This window comes from Trachemys scripta, chromosome 17 (genome assembly GCF_013100865.1).
Source record: "Trachemys scripta elegans isolate TJP31775 chromosome 17, CAS_Tse_1.0, whole genome shotgun sequence".
NCBI classification, from domain to species: Eukaryota; Metazoa; Chordata; order Testudines; family Emydidae; genus Trachemys; species Trachemys scripta.
Window position 1 is genome coordinate 19141421 of NC_048314.1, and position 18473 is coordinate 19159893.

At 46.6% G+C, this 18473-nt stretch overlaps 1 protein-coding gene across 2 annotated transcripts in view; it reads left to right on the forward strand.

The window, feature by feature from the left end:
- The first annotated feature begins 422 nt into the window (after positions 1-422).
- The window catches only part of OLFM1 (olfactomedin 1), a 51674-nt gene continuing 33623 nt past the window's right edge, over positions 423-18473 (forward strand). Inside the window, exon 1 of one of the 2 annotated variants that reach the window (XM_034793838.1) lies at positions 423-958. In XM_034793838.1, coding sequence (XP_034649729.1) covers positions 863-958 — 96 coding nt within the window. In that variant the 5' untranslated portion in view covers positions 423-862. Of the gene's footprint in view, positions 959-17529; positions 18069-18473 lie in introns of those variants that run through there. The other variant, XM_034793837.1, reaches the window with a different exon arrangement.

Consider the following 18473-nt stretch of genomic DNA (forward strand, 5'->3'; position numbering starts at 1 on the left):
TTGTTTGTAATCTCTGACACCAATGGAAAGTGCATGGGGTATGGCAATATACCTGTGTTGAAGTTTAAATGAATTCTGGTCCCTCATATGCTTGCAATCCTGAGTCTCCTGAACAGGAAAAGAATGAGGGGTGTGTGTGGAGGGGTGCTGCTGTTAAATCCCCCCCTCCTCCCAAGGAAAATCCTCTTTGCCTTTAAAATACTGGGCCAGGGCTTGCCTCAAATTTTCTGCAGAGGGACCCTCCCACATTCAGCCTCACTCCCTTTTGTCTGCTTTCCTGAGCTCCCCCTCCTCCCAGTACCAAATCTAACCCCTCCTCCTTTTGCATCTGGCTGCATTTTTGATCCTGCTGCTTTACCTCCCCCCTCCCCATTCCCTTCTCCGTGTCTAGTTAAATTTCCCCCGCCTTTGTTGATGTCACATCCTGTTTCAAACATCCATCCCTGCTAGTAGCCCCTGCCTTCCAATTCTTTTCCTTTTTTTTTTTTTTTTAAATCCCTGTCCTCCCTCCATCAGCCCCCCTTTTCCAGGCAAACTTTTGGCAATTGCAGAGATAATCATTTCGTGCTCCGCTGAATTTCTCCTCGCCAATGTCTTTCGATCAGGGGAGCCATTAAATAATAATAATAATAAAACAAACAACAAAAGCCAGAGAGAGCCAGATCAGAGAGAAGAGGAGAAACGGGGCGCTCACTAAATATGCAAAGTGAAGGCTGTGCTAAGCAGATTTCTTGCATTGCCTTCTCGGGGTACTGAGAGAATCATAATTAAAAAAAAAATCTAAGGACTCAAAAGCAAGCAAGGGAAGTCGGTGATCAACGCAGCAAAAGAAAATAACCCAGGAGGAGAGGGGGAAATCTGCATGCCAGGTACCTGGAACTGTGTGCAAGAGATGCAACCTACAAGCAAGCTTCTGGGTCTCTTCTTTCTTCTGCTGATGGGAACAGAACTCACTCAAGTAGGTTTCTCTCGCTCGCTCGCTCCAAACGCCATTTTCTACTAAAGCTGTAGAGCACAAAAGAAACTAGAGTAGGAAATTGCATCTTTCTGTCAATTTCACTCCCCCCCCTCCCCAGCCCTCCCCCTTCCTTCTTTTTGGAACATGCAATAGAGGTCATTCATCAAATTCCTCTCCTGCGATGCAGGCAAGCAGTGCGGGGTAGCGCAGGGCACAGGGAGAACCAGGGTGGAGGGATAAAGGTGTATGTGTGTCTGGGGAAGAGGTCGTACTTAAAGGGGGATTTTTTTTTTTAAGGTTGCCTTTGTGCCTTCAGATCTGCTGTAGATTTTTATTGCAGCCAGATCTGGAATGGGGTAGGGTGGTTGAATTCAACTCTCCCTCCCCAATTAAAAGTTGCAATTCAGGTAAGGTGAAACTGGTGAGTCTGTAATGTGACTGCCTTTTGTTTCACGAGGGGAGGAAGGGAATTCATCATCTACCACAACATTTCATCACTGGGGGGCTTGAGTGTTATCCTGCTTTTTTAATGCCTCCTTCTTCTTTGAGAAGTCCTCAATTAAAGATGAGGTTGCTACCATCTCAATGCAATTCTCAGCTGGTAAAAGGACAGGAATTAGGGGGGTATGTGATAGCCTTAAAAATTCAATAGTATAAGTAGCTTGAAATGCACATTCTGTTATTGGTAAGCTAGGGGTTGGTCAGTCGGTCTGTCTACTAGTGTGAGTTCTATTTTCCCTTGTAAAATATGTAATTTCCACCTGCAATCGCTTCTGTTTCATTCCCGCTCCCCCCCTCCCCTTTATCTAGATAAACGACTGATGTGGTGCTCGCTTTCCTGATTTAGGGTGACATTTAAATGTCCCTCAGTGTTTCCAATTGTGGCATGCTTGGGGGCTGTTTCTTTCTTTGATTGCCTTTCTGTACTTCCAAGCCCACTTATTGTTGAGTTGGGGGGGAGGTTGGGTGTTTTTTTTTGTTTTTTTTTTTTTTTGTGGGAGCGGAAATAAAAGTCCATTCCACTTCTTTGAGAAACAAAGGTGGTTTTGCTTTTTCTTAATCAGGCAAAAAAGGAGCAAAAGTGATCACAAGGGGGATACTCTATGTGGCGCGGGGGTGTGTGTGATAATTGTAGTGTTGCCTGTAAGCAATAAATAAATAGGAATGGACTCTCCCTTAGAGGCTGTCAGGTATGGAACCAATTAACAACTGGACTCTCCTTCTAGATATGTTATGTTTTTTTATTATTATTACACACACACATACACTAGCCTCTGAAGTCACTGTCCTGGGTACTGAAATTTAGTGGATAAAGCAGGTTTCACCTACAGAATATTTCTCAGCTGCTGCTGATAGGAAGAAATCTCCAAAGCAAAGTCTTAAAATGTTAGGACCAAGGGAGGGGCTTATTAAAAACAATTCCAAGTTGCCTGTAAAGTGGAAGGGCTGGGAAGGAATTAGAGCTAACGTGACTGACCAATGAAAATCTGTTGTGTGCATTGAGAGAGTAAATACCCCAGGGTATATACTCGCTCACATACACCCGCATGTGCCAAACTGGGCAAAGCAGGATGAAACGGACAAGAATTGCCCTGAAACAAACAAATAGTGCTCCCTGATGAAGCACCTGCCATCCTCCTTTGGCATGACAAACACCAGCCATCTTCTCTGCAAGCTTGTATCTTTCCTCCTCTCCCCCTTCTTGGTTGCCCCCAGGCGAGCATGAGAGTATCTGTTTCATGCGGAATTTGAATTTCTTGGCTGCATCAAACTCTTTCCCCCAGCTGCTTAATGGCTTCTTTCTCTCTTTCAGCACCCACCTTCTCTGCCTTGGCATTTTCCTGCAAGGACACCTTAGCAATTGCATCTCCTTGTGCTGGAGGCAGCTGCTGGTGTTGGCGGAGTATCAGATTCTGTTTGGCGGGTGTGTAAGAACTTTTGTCCCAACTTTAGTCCGGGGAAACTAAATCAGACCACTCCAGCGACAAGCTTTGGGCCAGAATAATCCCTGGCTGACTTCAGTGGAGCTATCTCAGAGCAGTGTTTAGCCCACTGGTTTTAAATAAAAACATATAAACCTTGGCTAGATTTTGAGCCAGGTACCCTCCTTGCTTTCTTTCACTGTCTACCTTGCGCACCTGGAGCTGGCGACACTGATTTAGGCTCCTTTCTCCGAACCGCCTTCCTGTTCCATGGGAACGGACAGCTCTCCAGCGGAGCTGCAGCATTGTTCGGTTCTGCAGATCCGTTTCGGAGTTTTTGCATCTCATTTCTGTAGCACAGCTGCCAGATGCAATCCCCAAATAGGCCTTTCATCCCTGACGCCGCCCAGTTCCGTGCCTCCCACGTGTAATTTGGTGCCAAATTAACATCTCTATCACATGCACTGGAGTCACACTCTCATCCGCATTCCCCTACCCCCTCCAGAGAGCCCGATGGGGGGGTCATGGTTAAGGGAAGATTCATTTCTAATTAGGCAGCTTTCAGTGACAATGCAAAGGCAGTTGTCCTCCCCCCGTTCCTCCCTTTAATAACATGAAGCATGCACATCAGCCCCCAAAATACTCCCCATAAGGGGTGCTAGCGCAGACTTTGCAACGGGAAGGTGGTGAGTACATTGCTTTTCTTTCAGGGAACAACTGCTGCTGCTCTGTGTACAGAAGGGTAACCATCTCCCGGTGGGAAGGGAGAGAGTTGTTTCCAACTAATCATATCTGAGCACCCTAAACGAGAGCTGAATTCTCAAGTAATCCCAGTCACAGCTGGCTTCTGGACAGGAGGGTTAGCTGAGCCCTAACCCTGAATTCTCTCCTGGAGCAGGCGGGACATTGCAAATGGACGCTGTGGATTAAATCCTGAAAAAGTAGCACATGCTTGGAATCAAGGCCTGACTAAAAGTTAATAGGAACCCAAGTCAAAATAACAGCAGTTGGCCAAACTTCTGCGTCACAGAGTCTTGTCATAGTTATAACTTCAGCTTGCCCTTTGATTCCCCACTTGTAGTTTTATCCCTTTAGACTTGCATGTTATTGTCTTTTTAATTTCAGAGTTATTTCCATATGGAAATATTCAGAATTTTAGAGTCCGAGGGTTATATCCTTAAACTGCATTTCACATTTTTACAGGTCAGTGATCCAAATCATGAAATGATCAATATTTCAGTCGAATTTGAATGGACTGGATTTTACAGCAGCTACTAAACAGTGCCTCTAGGGTTTAGGCAGGAGGGCAGTCACTGGTACCTGTTGCCATTGGCAGGCAAAACCCCAATTCTTCCATCTACATGCATGCAGGTTTAACCAATGTTCTTCTGAGTTCAGAAAGAGTTTTCTTTCTTTGGCAGTTGAAACCCTAGAAAGATAAAGGGTTACATCCTCAGATGGCTTCAATAAAGCGATGGCAATTTATACCCCCCCGAGGATCTGCTTCAAAAGGTTTATTATATGTGGCTATAGATGCAGATTTAAATATAGCCCCTGATTCTTGCACTGGGGTAAATCAGGAGTAACTCCATCTAAACCAATGGAGTTAGATGAATGGAAAACAGGTGTCAGATCACAATCAGGATTACAGACTCTTCCCCACACCATCCCCAATCCTGGTTTGTAATGTATTTAGTCTCTCTTAAAACAGGGCTGTTAACTTCACATTGAAGTACTTATGAAATTGCCATAGCTTTTTCCAGAAGTTTTGAGGGTACATAGAGATGTAAGAAACACTTTGATATTTATTTTAACCAATAATAATTCAATCCACAGAAGAAATATACATTCCCTGGGGCAGGGAAGTTATTAAATATTTAGGGCTCCCATTTAAGGGTCTAAAGGGAACTTTGCCACTGATTTTCAAAATAGCATATCTGGTTCATTAGTATACTCTTTTCATCCCTGGGTGCCCTGGCAAAAAAGTGTGCCCTTCCAATGGATCTGTAAAGCCCCATAATTGTGAGTGCAAATGCACTGTCTACCTATCAGTTTGCACCCCTTCCACAATTTTCCAGGTGTCCAAAGCCGGGGGTTCTCTGGTTCATTGACACTGGAGTCAGACAGGAATAACTTCATTCGAGTCAATGAAGTTACACTGCTGGTGCAAAAGTGAGAGGAGAATAAAGCATGCGTTTTTGGGATTACACCCGTTGCTTTGCAGTTGAAAATGTGGCTCTTAGATTTTGGAGCCAGAGAGCAGGGAAGGAGGAGAGTACTTCTCTGACTCCCCCTGCACATTGATACCCACGCAGCTCAGTTCTAACTCACTTTAACGCCAGACCTTAGACTGTGCTAGTTTAGCTGTAGCTGTCGAGGTGATTTTCAAACATTCACATTGATTGCTAGGCTCCTTCATCCCCTATTGTGGAGCCACATTGGTAGAATTAAGCTGCAAATCTGCAGCCTGTAACATGAGGCAGATGCCTCATTTCATAAACCAATTAGTGTCTCGTTTCGCTAACTTCAGCTTTCACCAATAAAAAAGACAGGTAATTGTCAGCCTTGGGTTATATTTATTACTCAAGTTATCAGTCCTTGTAATCAGTATTAGCATCACTGTGTAAAGTAATACAAAACTAATTACTATCTAACTGAATTAGGTAGATGAGGACTGTAAAACTGCATTGACAATGGAAGAAGCCAATTCTCAGTTATGAGTGATAAGCTGTGGCTTTTGCTTGCTATTATGAAACCATGAACCAAAGGGCCATAGCAATGCTGGAGACAAACACTAACATGGCTGTAGAGATGCAGAGGCAGGGAAGGAAAGGAAAATGTTTCTTTTCCGATTTGTTATTTAATAATTATTAAGCTAAGCTTTTCATGAGGCAAGTGGGGTGCACGAACCATTGTGAAAGGGAAGAAGTTTGCACTTTGTTTTTGCACACAACCTTTCATCTGAGGATCTCAGAGAGATCTGCAAATATCAATGACATTAAGTATCATTACTCTTGAAGGAAGTGGGTTTTTTTTACACACGGGTAAACTGAGCCACAGAGAGGCCATGATGAGTCCCAGGTAGCACAGCAAGTCGGTGACAAAGCTGGGAATAGTGATTTCTAATCTCTTACATGCTTTAACTATTATACCTCCCTTTCCTCTCAGAGCAGAGTCCAGGAGTGCTGACTACCAGTCTCCTGCATCTTCTCACTACTAAACTTCACTCCCCTTTCAGAACTGGAAGTAGAGCTCAGGAGTCCTGACTCTCAATCCCTCCTGCTCTACTTAGTAGACAACACTCTAAATCTAGTGAGATCACAAGAGACCTTGTGGGAAGGACAAGAGCAGGGAGATTAAAGCAGGTGCTTTGCCAGACGTCAGTACTAATTATGATAGTATAAAGCAATTGACACACACAACAATGGGATATACTTATTTATTCATATAAAAAGACTTTCTGCACAGTAATTCCAAACCGACCTATGGAACTATTTCCCCATCCACACCCCAGTAATTGACCTTAAGGAAACATGCTCGTAAAAGATATGCTGATAATTGCTCCTAATACAAACCTCATGTATTGAAATCGTTGCAAAACTCCCATTAACTGTCAGGCTGTTGTACCGGGCTCGCAGACTTCTGACACATAGTGGCATTTGCTATGAGATTGTAGGTTTAGTGTCAAGAGCAGCTTTAGCTAAACACAGATTGAGTACAAAGCAAAGATCTGTAAAGGGGGATTATTCTGTTCAAATGTAATACTGAGAGCATGATCCTTCTGCTGCAAAATTCAGGGCCTTCTGCACTGTGTGTAGAGAGTAAAACTCACACGGCACTTACCATGTGCAAGGAATTGTCCCATGTTCTTAGCTAGAATTTAACATCCTCATGACTACTGAGCAGCATGCTGTGCCTCGCCCCAGAAGTGGCTGCATTTCAGTGCTGCTCTATGTGTCTAGAGCCAGTCAGGCATACCTTATGCAAAACTCCCACTGAAATCAATGGGAGTTTAGGGGGGGTAAGCTCTGCTGAATGAGGGCCGTGGTTTGTGCAGAACATTGGGATCTTTCAGGACAGTGAGGTGCAGTGTAAGTATAAAAGCGGAGGCTCTGTTATAGGTGAAAGGAAGCTAGTAACATTTCTATTGCTTCAGTGCAGTCCTGCTCTATTGAGGCGTTCCTAGTGCTATGAAAGCTCTTAGGCCCAGCTCCTCTAACGCCCATTGATCCCCTAACTACCTTCTGGGGATCTGGGCTCTACTGACTTCAGCTGTGGGACACAAAGACAGCAGAGTGAGGCCATGAACTTTGTATTGCTTTCGGTGCTCAAGGACTATGGAGGAAATAATGCTCCTTGCTCGCTGTCGATCTCCCCCCCCGCCCCCCGCCCCAGTTCCTGGAGTCTCTTCTCAGTTTATTCACCTCCCTTGCATTCTAATGGGGCCATGCACAGGGGTCACAGTCAGTTGAAGCAGGAGGGGGTGCTCTCACTGCCACAGCCAAGGAGGAGGGGGAGCTGTAGAGGAGCACTGCTCTCCCACTCCTGGATGGAAGTGGGGGGAGCTCCCTTCTGCTATTAGCCACTAAGTGGGGTGTTGTGGTCCCTTTCCTGTGACTCCCAGCCCTGGTTATACACCACTATTGAGGGGAGAAGCACAGAATGCCCCCTTCTGTTCCCATTATGCCCCCTTCTGTCCCCACTGCCTCAAGGGGCTCACAACCCAGAGGGAATCTGGGAGAACTGAGCAGAAACTTTGCAAAAATATTCTTTCTAATAGTAACTCTGCTGCCCAAGCCCCCACCCCACATGCACGTGCGTCTCTGGCTATCCACACACGGGTGGACGTTGATGTACAATATACTGCCATGTACTTATCACATTAGAGAGGTGCCCAGACCTGAACATCTCATCCATGGAAGGGTTTGAATCCAGACCAAGGTCCAGGGCCAGAGCTGTACTTTGCAAGCGGTCCCTGTCTGTGTCATAGATGGAACCAAAGCCCCACAGGCAAAGAGCCTCTGAAGCCTGATCTGCATTAGAATGTTGTCCTTTGCATCTGTCTAGACTGACTGTAGTACACTATTATGCACCCACGTGTCCAGTGCAGTCCAGTCTGTTTAAAGTGAACATCGGCTTCCCACCGCATTTTCCCCACTAGCTGGGGTTTCCCAAAGCAGAGGCCGGTCCACCTGACTTCCAGTTCTCAAAGCCTCCTTGTGAACTTTCTGCACCGACAGCTAGACAGTGTCACTTTAAAAGCAAATGACAACTCCTGTGATAAATGACACTAAGGGACAGATCTTTTTCTCCGTTCCCCAGACCCAGAGGCACTGCTCACAGTGCAAGTCGTGTGCGGGTGTGTTGCCCAAAGACTGGGGGAGAGACAAGTGGTGTGGAAACACACACAGGCTGTGTGGTCCCTACCGCGCCACAGAACACAGAACTTGGGATTCCCCAGCTTGCAGGAAGTTGATTGGGGTGGGGAGGGAGGGACACATGGGCGTAATGCTGATGGATCCATGGGCGTAATGCTGATGGATCTATTGCTACATGAACCCATCAGACACTGCCCCTCAGAGGGGCATTACTGTAGCCCCGCGGCACCACAGAATGACTTGGCTGCTGCTCAGTGGTCTAGGAGTATAAGGCCTGGGCTACACTAGTGGGGGGGGGGTTCGAACTAAGATACGCAACTTCAGCTGCGCTATTCGCATAGCTGAAGTATCTTAGTTCGACTTACCTGGCCATCCTCACGGCGGTGAGTCGACCGCTGCGGCTCCCCCGTTGACTCCGCTTACTCCTCCTGCCGAGGTGGAGTATGGGCATCGATTCGGGGATCAATTTATCGCGTCTAGATGAGGCGCGATAAATCGATCCCCGATACATCGAACACTACCTGCCGATCCGGCGGGTAGTATAGATGTATCCTAAGATTCATTCTCCCAGCCTCAGTAGGCTACCCGGACACCCAGCCTGATTACTCTGGGCTGTGCTGTTTGGACAGGATTTGCCTTATGGGGCAAGTTTTTTCCCGGTGCACGAGGCCTATATGCACCTCGTAAGGCTCATTTTGAGGAACTGAATGAGACTTAAATGGTGCGTATGTCTCATGCCGGCCCTTTGCACAGCGGTGAATTTCACCTTAGGGTTATGTGGAGCAGGCAGGAGGAATCATTCTCAGGTTTCTCCCTTCCAAAGGAGCATTGATGTGGGATGTCACAGAGCTTTTCCAGAGCACAGCTGCCACCCATTGCCATCCTGGTTTTGGTGCTCACCCAAGAACTCTACAAAACATACCTCAAAGAGATGTTTAGTTCAAACAAGGGAGTCCTGTGGCCTGTGTTATACAGGAAGTGAGACAGATCACAATGGTCCTTACAATCTATGAAGCTATAGGGCATTATCACTGCTGACCTCAACCCCGCCTCCATATCTGCCCCTGCATTTATGTGCATGCACTTGTTTGTGAACCGCAAGGAAGCATGAAAATAGCATGTGAAAATAACAGTTGCGCTTGCCAGTCACGCAGTTGCTGAATTGGCACATTGCTCTGCCATTGACATAAATACATGTTAGGCTCTGGATGGGTAACTGACACAGCTTGGGACACCGAGAACCTTCCCTGATAAAAGGATGAGCCTGTATCTCTTAAGCTAAAGAACAGAGCTAAAAATCCCTCTGAATCAATAGGAGTCTTTCTACTGTGGTCTCTGGACTTGGCTAGGACCCCAAGTCTCCACCTGTGGCAACTTCATAACCTCTTACGTGGGTGGACCATCCATTAGAGGGAGACAAAGATCTATTTTATTAGCGTGTCATGCATAAATACAGACACAAATTTATTGACCACATTTGAGAATGCTGGCCTCTCAGGTCAATTGCAGTCAGCTGGGTTCATTTTACATTATGCATGCACAACAACTTTTTCATTAGTGAAATTTTCCATTAAGCAGTTTGCTATTAAGTGGAATCCATTCTATACCATATATTTTTATATCTTTCTTGCCTCATTCTTTATTATTAAGGATATATGCATGCAAATGAGATCTTTTGTTCCCTAACGGTTCATCTTTCCCTGCTGCTTATTATCTCATTACAGCAGTAATTCACTCATTGAGACATCAGAATTGGCTGCTCTGGAAATGATTGATGTCATGGAGACATCAGGTGTAGAATACACAACGGGAACGGATAATCTCAGAGACATAAGGAGCCTCTATTCAAGCCAGATAACCTGTGTGATAAACAAGGAAGCAGTCAGAAGAGAGGTGATCTGAGCTGTTGAGGCAAACCTGAGACTAAGAGAGGTTTTGTCAAAAATTCGAAGAAGTGCCAGTTTCTCTTTAAGGGCCAGATCCTGCTTTGCACTGGAAAGCTTCCCTAAGAGGATGGTGTCAGGTTGAAAACAACGGGCCTGATTCTTCTTGCACTTACACCACTGTATCTCCATTGACCTCAGTGGCATTACTCCTGATTTACTTTAGTGTAAGTGAATGTCGGTTCAGGCCCAATGTATTTAAACATATGTCCTTGATGTCCTCATGGCTTTTTTTTACTATCACCTTTTAGACCATGACAGTTGAAAGAACCTGCCGCTAATGTCCACTTGAGCAGTAACAACGAGGGTTTCATTTTTGCATTTCACTTAGCTTGGGCAAGGTCAATACACTGGTCATTTTCACTTCCTGGGGCTCAGGCCTTAGCATAAAGCTGCAGTGTTGGGGTTTCTAACCTTGCATGCCAATATTTAAATCTGAACCAAAAAAAAAAAAACAAATAAAAAACCTCGTCTCACTTAATAATTGCCATTTAAAAATAGAATAGAGACGTTACCATTGATCATGGATTTTGCAATGCCTCCATTTGGGGCTGGAATTGGTGTATCTGTGTGTGCCCCTTTCCGCTACATCCAGGTGGGACTGACTGTTTGGAGAAAGAACAGGAGTACTTGTGGCACCTTAGAGACTAACAAATTTATTAAAAAGGTGCCACAAGTACTCCTGTTCTTTTTACGGATACAGACTAACACGGCTGCTACTCTGAAACCTGTTTGGAGAAAGTGCTGTGGCGATTTGTTGAGCTATAAATAATGGAATTAGGGTCTGATACGGAAGGCTCCAATCCAGGGATCTGGAAAGACAGTAAATGCATCGAGTCATTGAATTGTCCATGATGATTTCAGAGAGTCATTGTTCTCTGGATGTCCGGGCATAACTCCCCTTATGTTAACGGGCTCTTGAAAGAAGAGAATAGATACTCTGGAGCATATGGAAGCAAAGGAGCCTAAAAATTCAAATGGGTTTATTCTTCCCTTGGTTATCCTATGCATGGCCACTTCCTCAGCTGTTGTAAATCAATGTAAGCCGTACAGCTATGCTGATTTACACCAGCTGAGGATCTGACCCATAATTTTCATAAAGGGAAGATGGTTAGAATAGGGATCTAGGAGAGGCAATAGATTGGGAGCCCAGACTATGGGAGTCTGTGTCTTTAAGCACCTCAGGTCCCCACCTCATTTGCTCTATCTGTGAAATAAGTCTAATAAGTCCTACCTCCCAGAGGCCCTGATCCTGCGCCATTAAAATAGAGCTTTGCCATTGGCTTCCACAAGAGTAGGGTCCAGCCCAAAGGTGTTACAAAACTTAACAGTTGGAAAGCATTTTTCAATCCTTGGAGGAATGGTTCTGTATAGTACTATTACCACTACTGAATACCAATCAAAGTACCTATGTGTACTGAAGGGGAATGAACCTTTATACCTGCCTGGTGGAATAAAAGCTACAAAATGCATTTTTGTTAGCATTTTTAACATACTTTATTCTTTAAAAACTATATGTGGGTAGAAGGTGAAAGCCTAAAAAAGATGATAATTTCTTTATGCTTCTGAACTAATTCTTCTTCTATATATTTGTTGAAGACTAGCATGAGAGGTGTGCTTTAGGTCATACCCTGTTTCCAAATGAGCATTGAAATGATATAAATACTGCACTGGTAGGTGTCGTACAGGATCAGGCGCTCAGATACTGTGGTGATGAGCACAGTATAAGAACCTGAACAGACTAGAATAGAACACAAGGATGTGATTTCCTTTAAGAGCTCTCTGCAGATGGAGTTTTACCTGAGACATAAGCATTCACTGCTACCATCCTGGTAAGAACGCGGGGACAGATTTTGATCTCAGTGACACCAATGGAAATCTGAGTTGTTCCAATGAGGCCACACATTTACATCTAATTATTCGTTGGATATTTGCACCGAAGGAAAAATATTCTACCATCCACCAGTACTTGTGGCAGCCTTCCATGGGAATTAATGAATCATGGGAATTCAGTATCGGAAATATCAGTAGGATTGGACACAAGGGTTTGGGATAATTCCCCCTCCCTCCCTTAGTAAAGGTCTTCTAATGGCAGCGGCCCCGCAATATGAGCAACCCTGTCATGACAAGCCATGGTGTGCACACGCAGGGCCATATCCTCATTTTAATTCAGTTCGTACTTGGGCAAAGTGCCATCAAAGTCAATTAGAGAAACGAGGTGGGTGAGGTACTATCTTGTATTGGACCAGCTTCCGTTGGTGAGAGACAAGCTTTTGAGCTTACACAGAGCTCTTCTTTTGAAGAAGAATGTATTTTACCTCGTCCAACTTGTCTCTCCAATATCCTGGGAGTAACGTGGCTACAACAACACTGCGCGCATCACATCGATTACGGTTTTGCCTCTGTTGAGGACTGAGTGACAAATGAGCAATGAGCTCGGGATTTGGTGCGGTGAAAGAGGTCAAGAGTGACAGAGAAACTTGAGTTAGTTTCAGGCTTGCCAGGGTTATTGGGTCTGACCCAAAGCATAGTGGGAATTTTTTCATTGGATATGGCCCATCATGAATGACAATGACACGCTCCTACCCTGAGAGAGTCCTACTAGCTGTGGGAAGAGAATCATGTTTAAACTCTTTCAATCTGCAGCCATTGGGTGTATCCAGAGATTGAACCCAATCGTGCTCCAATCCCACTGAAAGCTCCCACTGCCGTCAAAGGGAGAGGCGGCAGGCCTGGAGTCCACAATTTCACACGGCCTCACCTCTCTCCTCTTAGGGGGGTCTTGTGAAGCGTCTGCTCTGTTTCTTAAAACTCCCCTGATCTCATTGAAGGGCAAGTCCTGCTTCTGCTCCCCTGCCCACAGCAAGAGTAGTGGGGATCCTGGAAGGGTCCAAAGTTAGGGCTAGGGTTATGGTTAGAGGTGGTGGGATGGTGTACATGCGTAGACCAGCTCTGTGAGGGATGCTTCTGCAAACATGGCTCAGGGCAAGGTAGAGGCACCTCACTGTCTGTACCTCTTTTGAGACTTTGATCCAGCACCAGTGAAGTCAATGGGAGTTTTTCCAGTCAGCTAATAGGAGCAGGTTGCAGGCAGGGTAGAGGTTACTACCATGAAATAGATCCTTTTAGCAGCCTGGGGGAGGAATCTAAATGCACACTCAATGGGGTTCTCCTGGGCAAAGCCCCCATATTCAACCCTGGCTGATCCCCATCACTGGCGGTTTTTAAGAACCGGTTGGACGAACACCTGTCAGGAATGGTCTAGTCCAGGGGTTGGCAACCTTTGTTTACCTGCCACGTCCACAGGTTCGGCCGATTGCAGCTCCCACTGGCCACAGTTTGCAGTCCCAGGTTTCCAAATTGGCCCGGCCCGCCAGGTGCTTACCCTGGCGAGCGCGTACCAAAGGTTGCAGACCCCTGGTCTAGTCTTACTTGGTCCTGCCTCAGTGCAGCAGGCTGGATTAGATGACTTCTCAAGGTCCCTTCCAGCCCAACATTTCTAGGATTCTATGCATATGGGACAGGTTATCCCACTATGGGAAGGATGGAAATATGGTCCGGTGATTAGGACACTAGTCTGCAACTCAGAAGATCTGCCTCGGTCCCCTGCTCTGTGTGACATTAGCCTGTGTGCCTCAGTTCCCCATCTTTGAAACCGTGATACGGCACTGCCGTACCTCACAGGATATATCCATTAAATATTGTGAGGTGCTCAGATATGACAGTAACAGGGGGCTGATAAGAATGATAGATAGTGAATCTGTGAATGATTAGTTAGCTAAAAAGTTACGTAGCAGCAAGTTATTCCTACTTCCAGAAACAGATCCTTGTTTTCGCCAGTAAATCTGACCTGTGAGATACCAAAAATTTGGATGACATCACCAAACTTTCTCTGTTGGTCTATATTTCATTGCCAATGTCTGCTCTTACACTGACAAAGGCAGACTGGGAGTTGTCTCTTAACAAATCCATTTCAGAGCTATTTAGAAATTCCCTAGGGGGGCAAGGAGTTATCAAAGAGGACTGGGAGTAGGATGATTCATTGCGCCACTGTATTTATTATCATTGATCCACTGTATTATAAAGCATCTTTTCGAAGGGGTACTTGCAATACCAATCTACGCTAGAAGGTGGCACTCGAATCCAACAATTGCAGAGGCTCTCTGGCAGCAGAGTTGCATAATATGCATGTCAGTCACTGTTTTGCAATTGCACTTCAGCAAGAAATTAGACCTTTTTGCAAATACAAAGTTAAACATCTTTAAATCCCCTCCACACACAAAGAAAGGTGAAAACCAGTGTTGCAGTAATAAAACGTATGCATTGCAGATCCTTGAAAGAAGTTAGACAATTGCATATAACTCTCCATCTTACCTTAATTGTTTTGCTGTTTCAAATCTTGAGAGGAGGAAAAAGTTTGTATTATTATTATTATTATTTTAAATGCAGTGATTACTTCTTGTTCCTCTTGAAATCTCAGGAAGCAGTGGGATAAGCCTCTGATTCCCCCGAGGCCGCCTTTATTACTGTGGAGCAAGAGATGTGATTTTTATTCTTTAGGGAATCCTGCACATGACCAGAGGATTAATTTTGTAATCTCTCTTCTGCATGTGGTATTTAAATGTTAACCTAGAAAAAGATAAGATGGACTTGTGAATTTCGATCAGAGGAACGCTTCCTTTCTGAAGTCATTGGGAAAGTTATATAAGCCCCTTAAGGAATTTTTTTTAAATCTTGAATGAGAACTGTTTCCTTATGGAGAAGCCGCTTTCAGTGAAAATGTTTTGACAAAGCCATCAGCACAGTTTGCAATGAAATGGCCATGCGGCTTCCTACTTACAGTTTGGTTCACTGCAGCGCAAGCAATTGCAATATGAGATTTGTCTGAAAAAGAAACCAAGAAGCCAGATCCTCTGCTGGTGTAAACCAGTGGAGCTCCACTGACTTCAGTGATTTGCACCAGATGAGGATCTGGTGCGATGTGTATAATATGATTTAACCTGCCAACTTTTGGCTGATCAGGGCTTTTTGACGGAGGCTGCAAAATCTCCTTTAAACAGAAACTTAGCTGCAGCTCAGCGATGTAAAAACTGATGCCTCTCCTTCATTATTTAGGTCTGAAGTCCCAGAGGTCACATCTGGGGGCATGTAGTGATCCACTCATTTGTTCTAGATCATACAACCCCCGGACTAATGGGACAGACGTGATCTGAAATGCATGACCTTCGACCACTCCCCAGCTGTTACAGAAAGCTGAGGGGGGAGGCTGAGGTGCTCTTGTTCCCCCATTGGACTGTTGTATCTAGTGGTCTGTCTCATCTTATATTTAGACTGTCATCTCTTTGGGGCAGTGACGGTCTTTTTGTGACGTATTTGTGCAATGACTAACACAATCCTTGACGGGGGGGCTATTGTAACACAACTAATGATGATTAAAACTGAGGTACCTTACTCACCACCCATGGGAGACATTAGATTTGCTGGGGCTAAGGTAGAGAGGGAAGTTCATTTCCTCAGTGCTGGAGAACATCTCTCCCAAACTTAAGACAATGAAACAGACATGTTCAGAATGTAGCAAGCTCCCCATTCAGACGTGGAGGATCGTCTCTCTCCAGTTGATGCCCCTAATTTGCCACCCCATGAATCACAGCTCCTCCTTGGAAGATGCTTGTTCTCCGTCACATCTTCCACCTTCTGCCATCCTGCTGTCTTGACCTTTCTATAGAGAATCAGGGAAGGCTCTTTGAAGTCTGCCACTGCCGGATTATTCTCCATTGGGGTGGGGTTGGGCTTCCTTTGGAACTGGAGCAACTAAAGGTTAAGGAAGGAGAGGTCTACCTGGTGTGAATAAGATTTTGATTCCACTACCTGGTTGCGGGCAGGGCTATAAACAAGGCAAGGAAATATGAGGGACTTTTCTATTTAATTTGTTTACATTTGCCAGCCAGGGCAGGTGGAGGAAGAGCCACCATTTTAGGCTTAGATTGCCTCTGACCCTCAGCACTCCCATCCTATGTCTACACTGCGATAAAAAACTTGGGGCAGCGAGTCTCAGGCTCCAGCCCAAGCCCAAATGTCCACACTGCTATTTTATAGCCTCGCAGCCCGAGACGCATGAGGCGGGCCAGCTGCGGCTGTGCCACGGGTCTTTTATCGCAGTGCAGATAGACCCTAAGTGACAGTGGCTCAGAACATCACGCAACAGCTGGGTCAGAGAAGAGAGAAAGTGACAAGAATAACAAAGCCACAGATCCCCCACTTTGACTGTCTGGCCATCGCATGTAAGGCTGGGTCAATGGAAAACACACCATCTTGCAGAAAAGTAGGTAGCTACGAGTGGCATTAGCCTCTCTTATGGGGGATGGGGAAGAGCTCCAGTTAAAATGAGAGCAGATGGAGTGCCGTGCGAACAGGACAGTTAATACCTGGGGAAGGTAACCAGCGTGTCTGAAGAAGAGCTCTGTGAAGCTGGAAAGCTTGTCCTTTCCGCTAGCCGAAGTTGGTCCAATAAAGCCGTGGTTTTCAAACGTTTTAAGCTGTGTACCCCTTTCCAAATAACGTAATCTACCCCATGCCCCCATCTGAGATAGGGTCAGAATATACCGATGAAAACAGGGAAAAAGACGGTCTGTACGGGGTAACATGATGTGTTGTCTGCCGGGACAGGATTATTCTCGCATGCCCCTAGCGTACAGATACCCCAGTTTGATATAGCCTCACCCACCTCGTCCCTCTCATATCCTGGGCCCAACATGGTACAACAATAGTGCAGATGATTATTGTCTGGCTTCAGAACTGTACAAGGAAAAATAGGGTGCAGGCAGGCAGAGAGCCCACTGCTCGGATTATAATCCAGTTTCTCATCCTCCTTATTTTCTTTCCAACTAATTGTTTGGGTTCTTCCTAATATTTGTGAATGCAGCTGCTTCTCTCTCTCGCCAACAGAGGCTGGTAAAAGAGAGGTTTGTGCCACACTTTAGCTCCCTGGCAGCTCCCCTGACTAACCAACCCTTCCTGGGGTTCACCGACGCCTCAGACCCCGGCCTGGGTGTGGTGCTGATGCAAACTGATACTCAAGGGGGAGAGACACCCCCTTGTGTACTTACCCACCTGGCCACGGTGATATGTAAGTCCAAAAAGGCTGGGCCTGTCTGTGCGAACGGCGGCCAGGGGGCGCTAAAGAGAAGCAAAAGGAGAGGGAAACTAAAAAAAAAATCCCCCCCCCCTTCTCCAGCAGTTTGACATCAGAGCGCGTTTTATTTCCCCACTAGCCGCTGGTCTCCTCCCCCCGCCCCAATCCATTTCATCCCGCCCCAGCGTCAGTTTCAGGCATGTGCATTGCACGTCCCAGGGAGACGCGGGGTTTTGGAGAACGGGCTCCTTCCACATTGACAAAAAGCCCCCCAGCACCCCTCCCTCTCCCCTCCCCTCCTCCTCCCCCCTCCCCACCAAAATCCCCCTTGCAATCCGCCCCGAGCGACTCCTCCGGGCGGCTGGCCGCTGCGATCCGCCCCCCGGCTGGTTTGCAAAGCTGCGCGCCCCGGGAAGGTGGCTGGGTGGGTGTCCGGGAGCCAGGCAGAGGAGACACCCCGGCGGGAGCGAGCCGAGATGTCTAGGAAGCGCTCGGCCGGCGGGGCGGTGCAGCGGGGGGCGGTGAGCCGCGGGCAGCCCCGAGCCGGTTCGGAATGAAGGGTGGCTGGAGCCGAGCCCCGCCGAGATGTCGGTGCCTTTACTCAAGATTGGAGTCGTCCTGAGCACCATGGCCATGATCACCAACTGGATGTCGCAGACGCTGCCGTCCCTGGTGGGGCTGAACACCACCAAGTTAACCGCAGCCTCGGGGGGCACCTTGGACAGGAGCACGGGGGTAAGTGTCGGGGAAGGCTGGTGTGCAGGGCACGTCTGTGCACTTCGTGTGTGTGTCGGGGGGCTAGTGTGCAAGGCACATCTGTGTACTTTGTGTGTGTGTCGGGGGGCTGGTGTGCAGGGCACGTCTGTGCACTTTGTGTGTGTGCCGGGGGGCTGGTGTGCAGGGCACATCTGTGCACTTCGTGTGTGTGTCAGGGGGCTGGGGTGCAGAGAATGTCTATGCACTTTGTGTGTGTGTCAGGGGGCTGGGGTGCAGAGAATGTCTGTGCACTTCGTGTGTGTGCCAGGGGGGCTGGTGTGCAGAGCACGTCTGTGCACTTTGTGTGTGTCTCGGAGGGGCTGGTGTGCAGGGCATATCTATGCACCTTGTTTGTGTGTCAGGGTGGGGGGTGAGGCCTGGAAG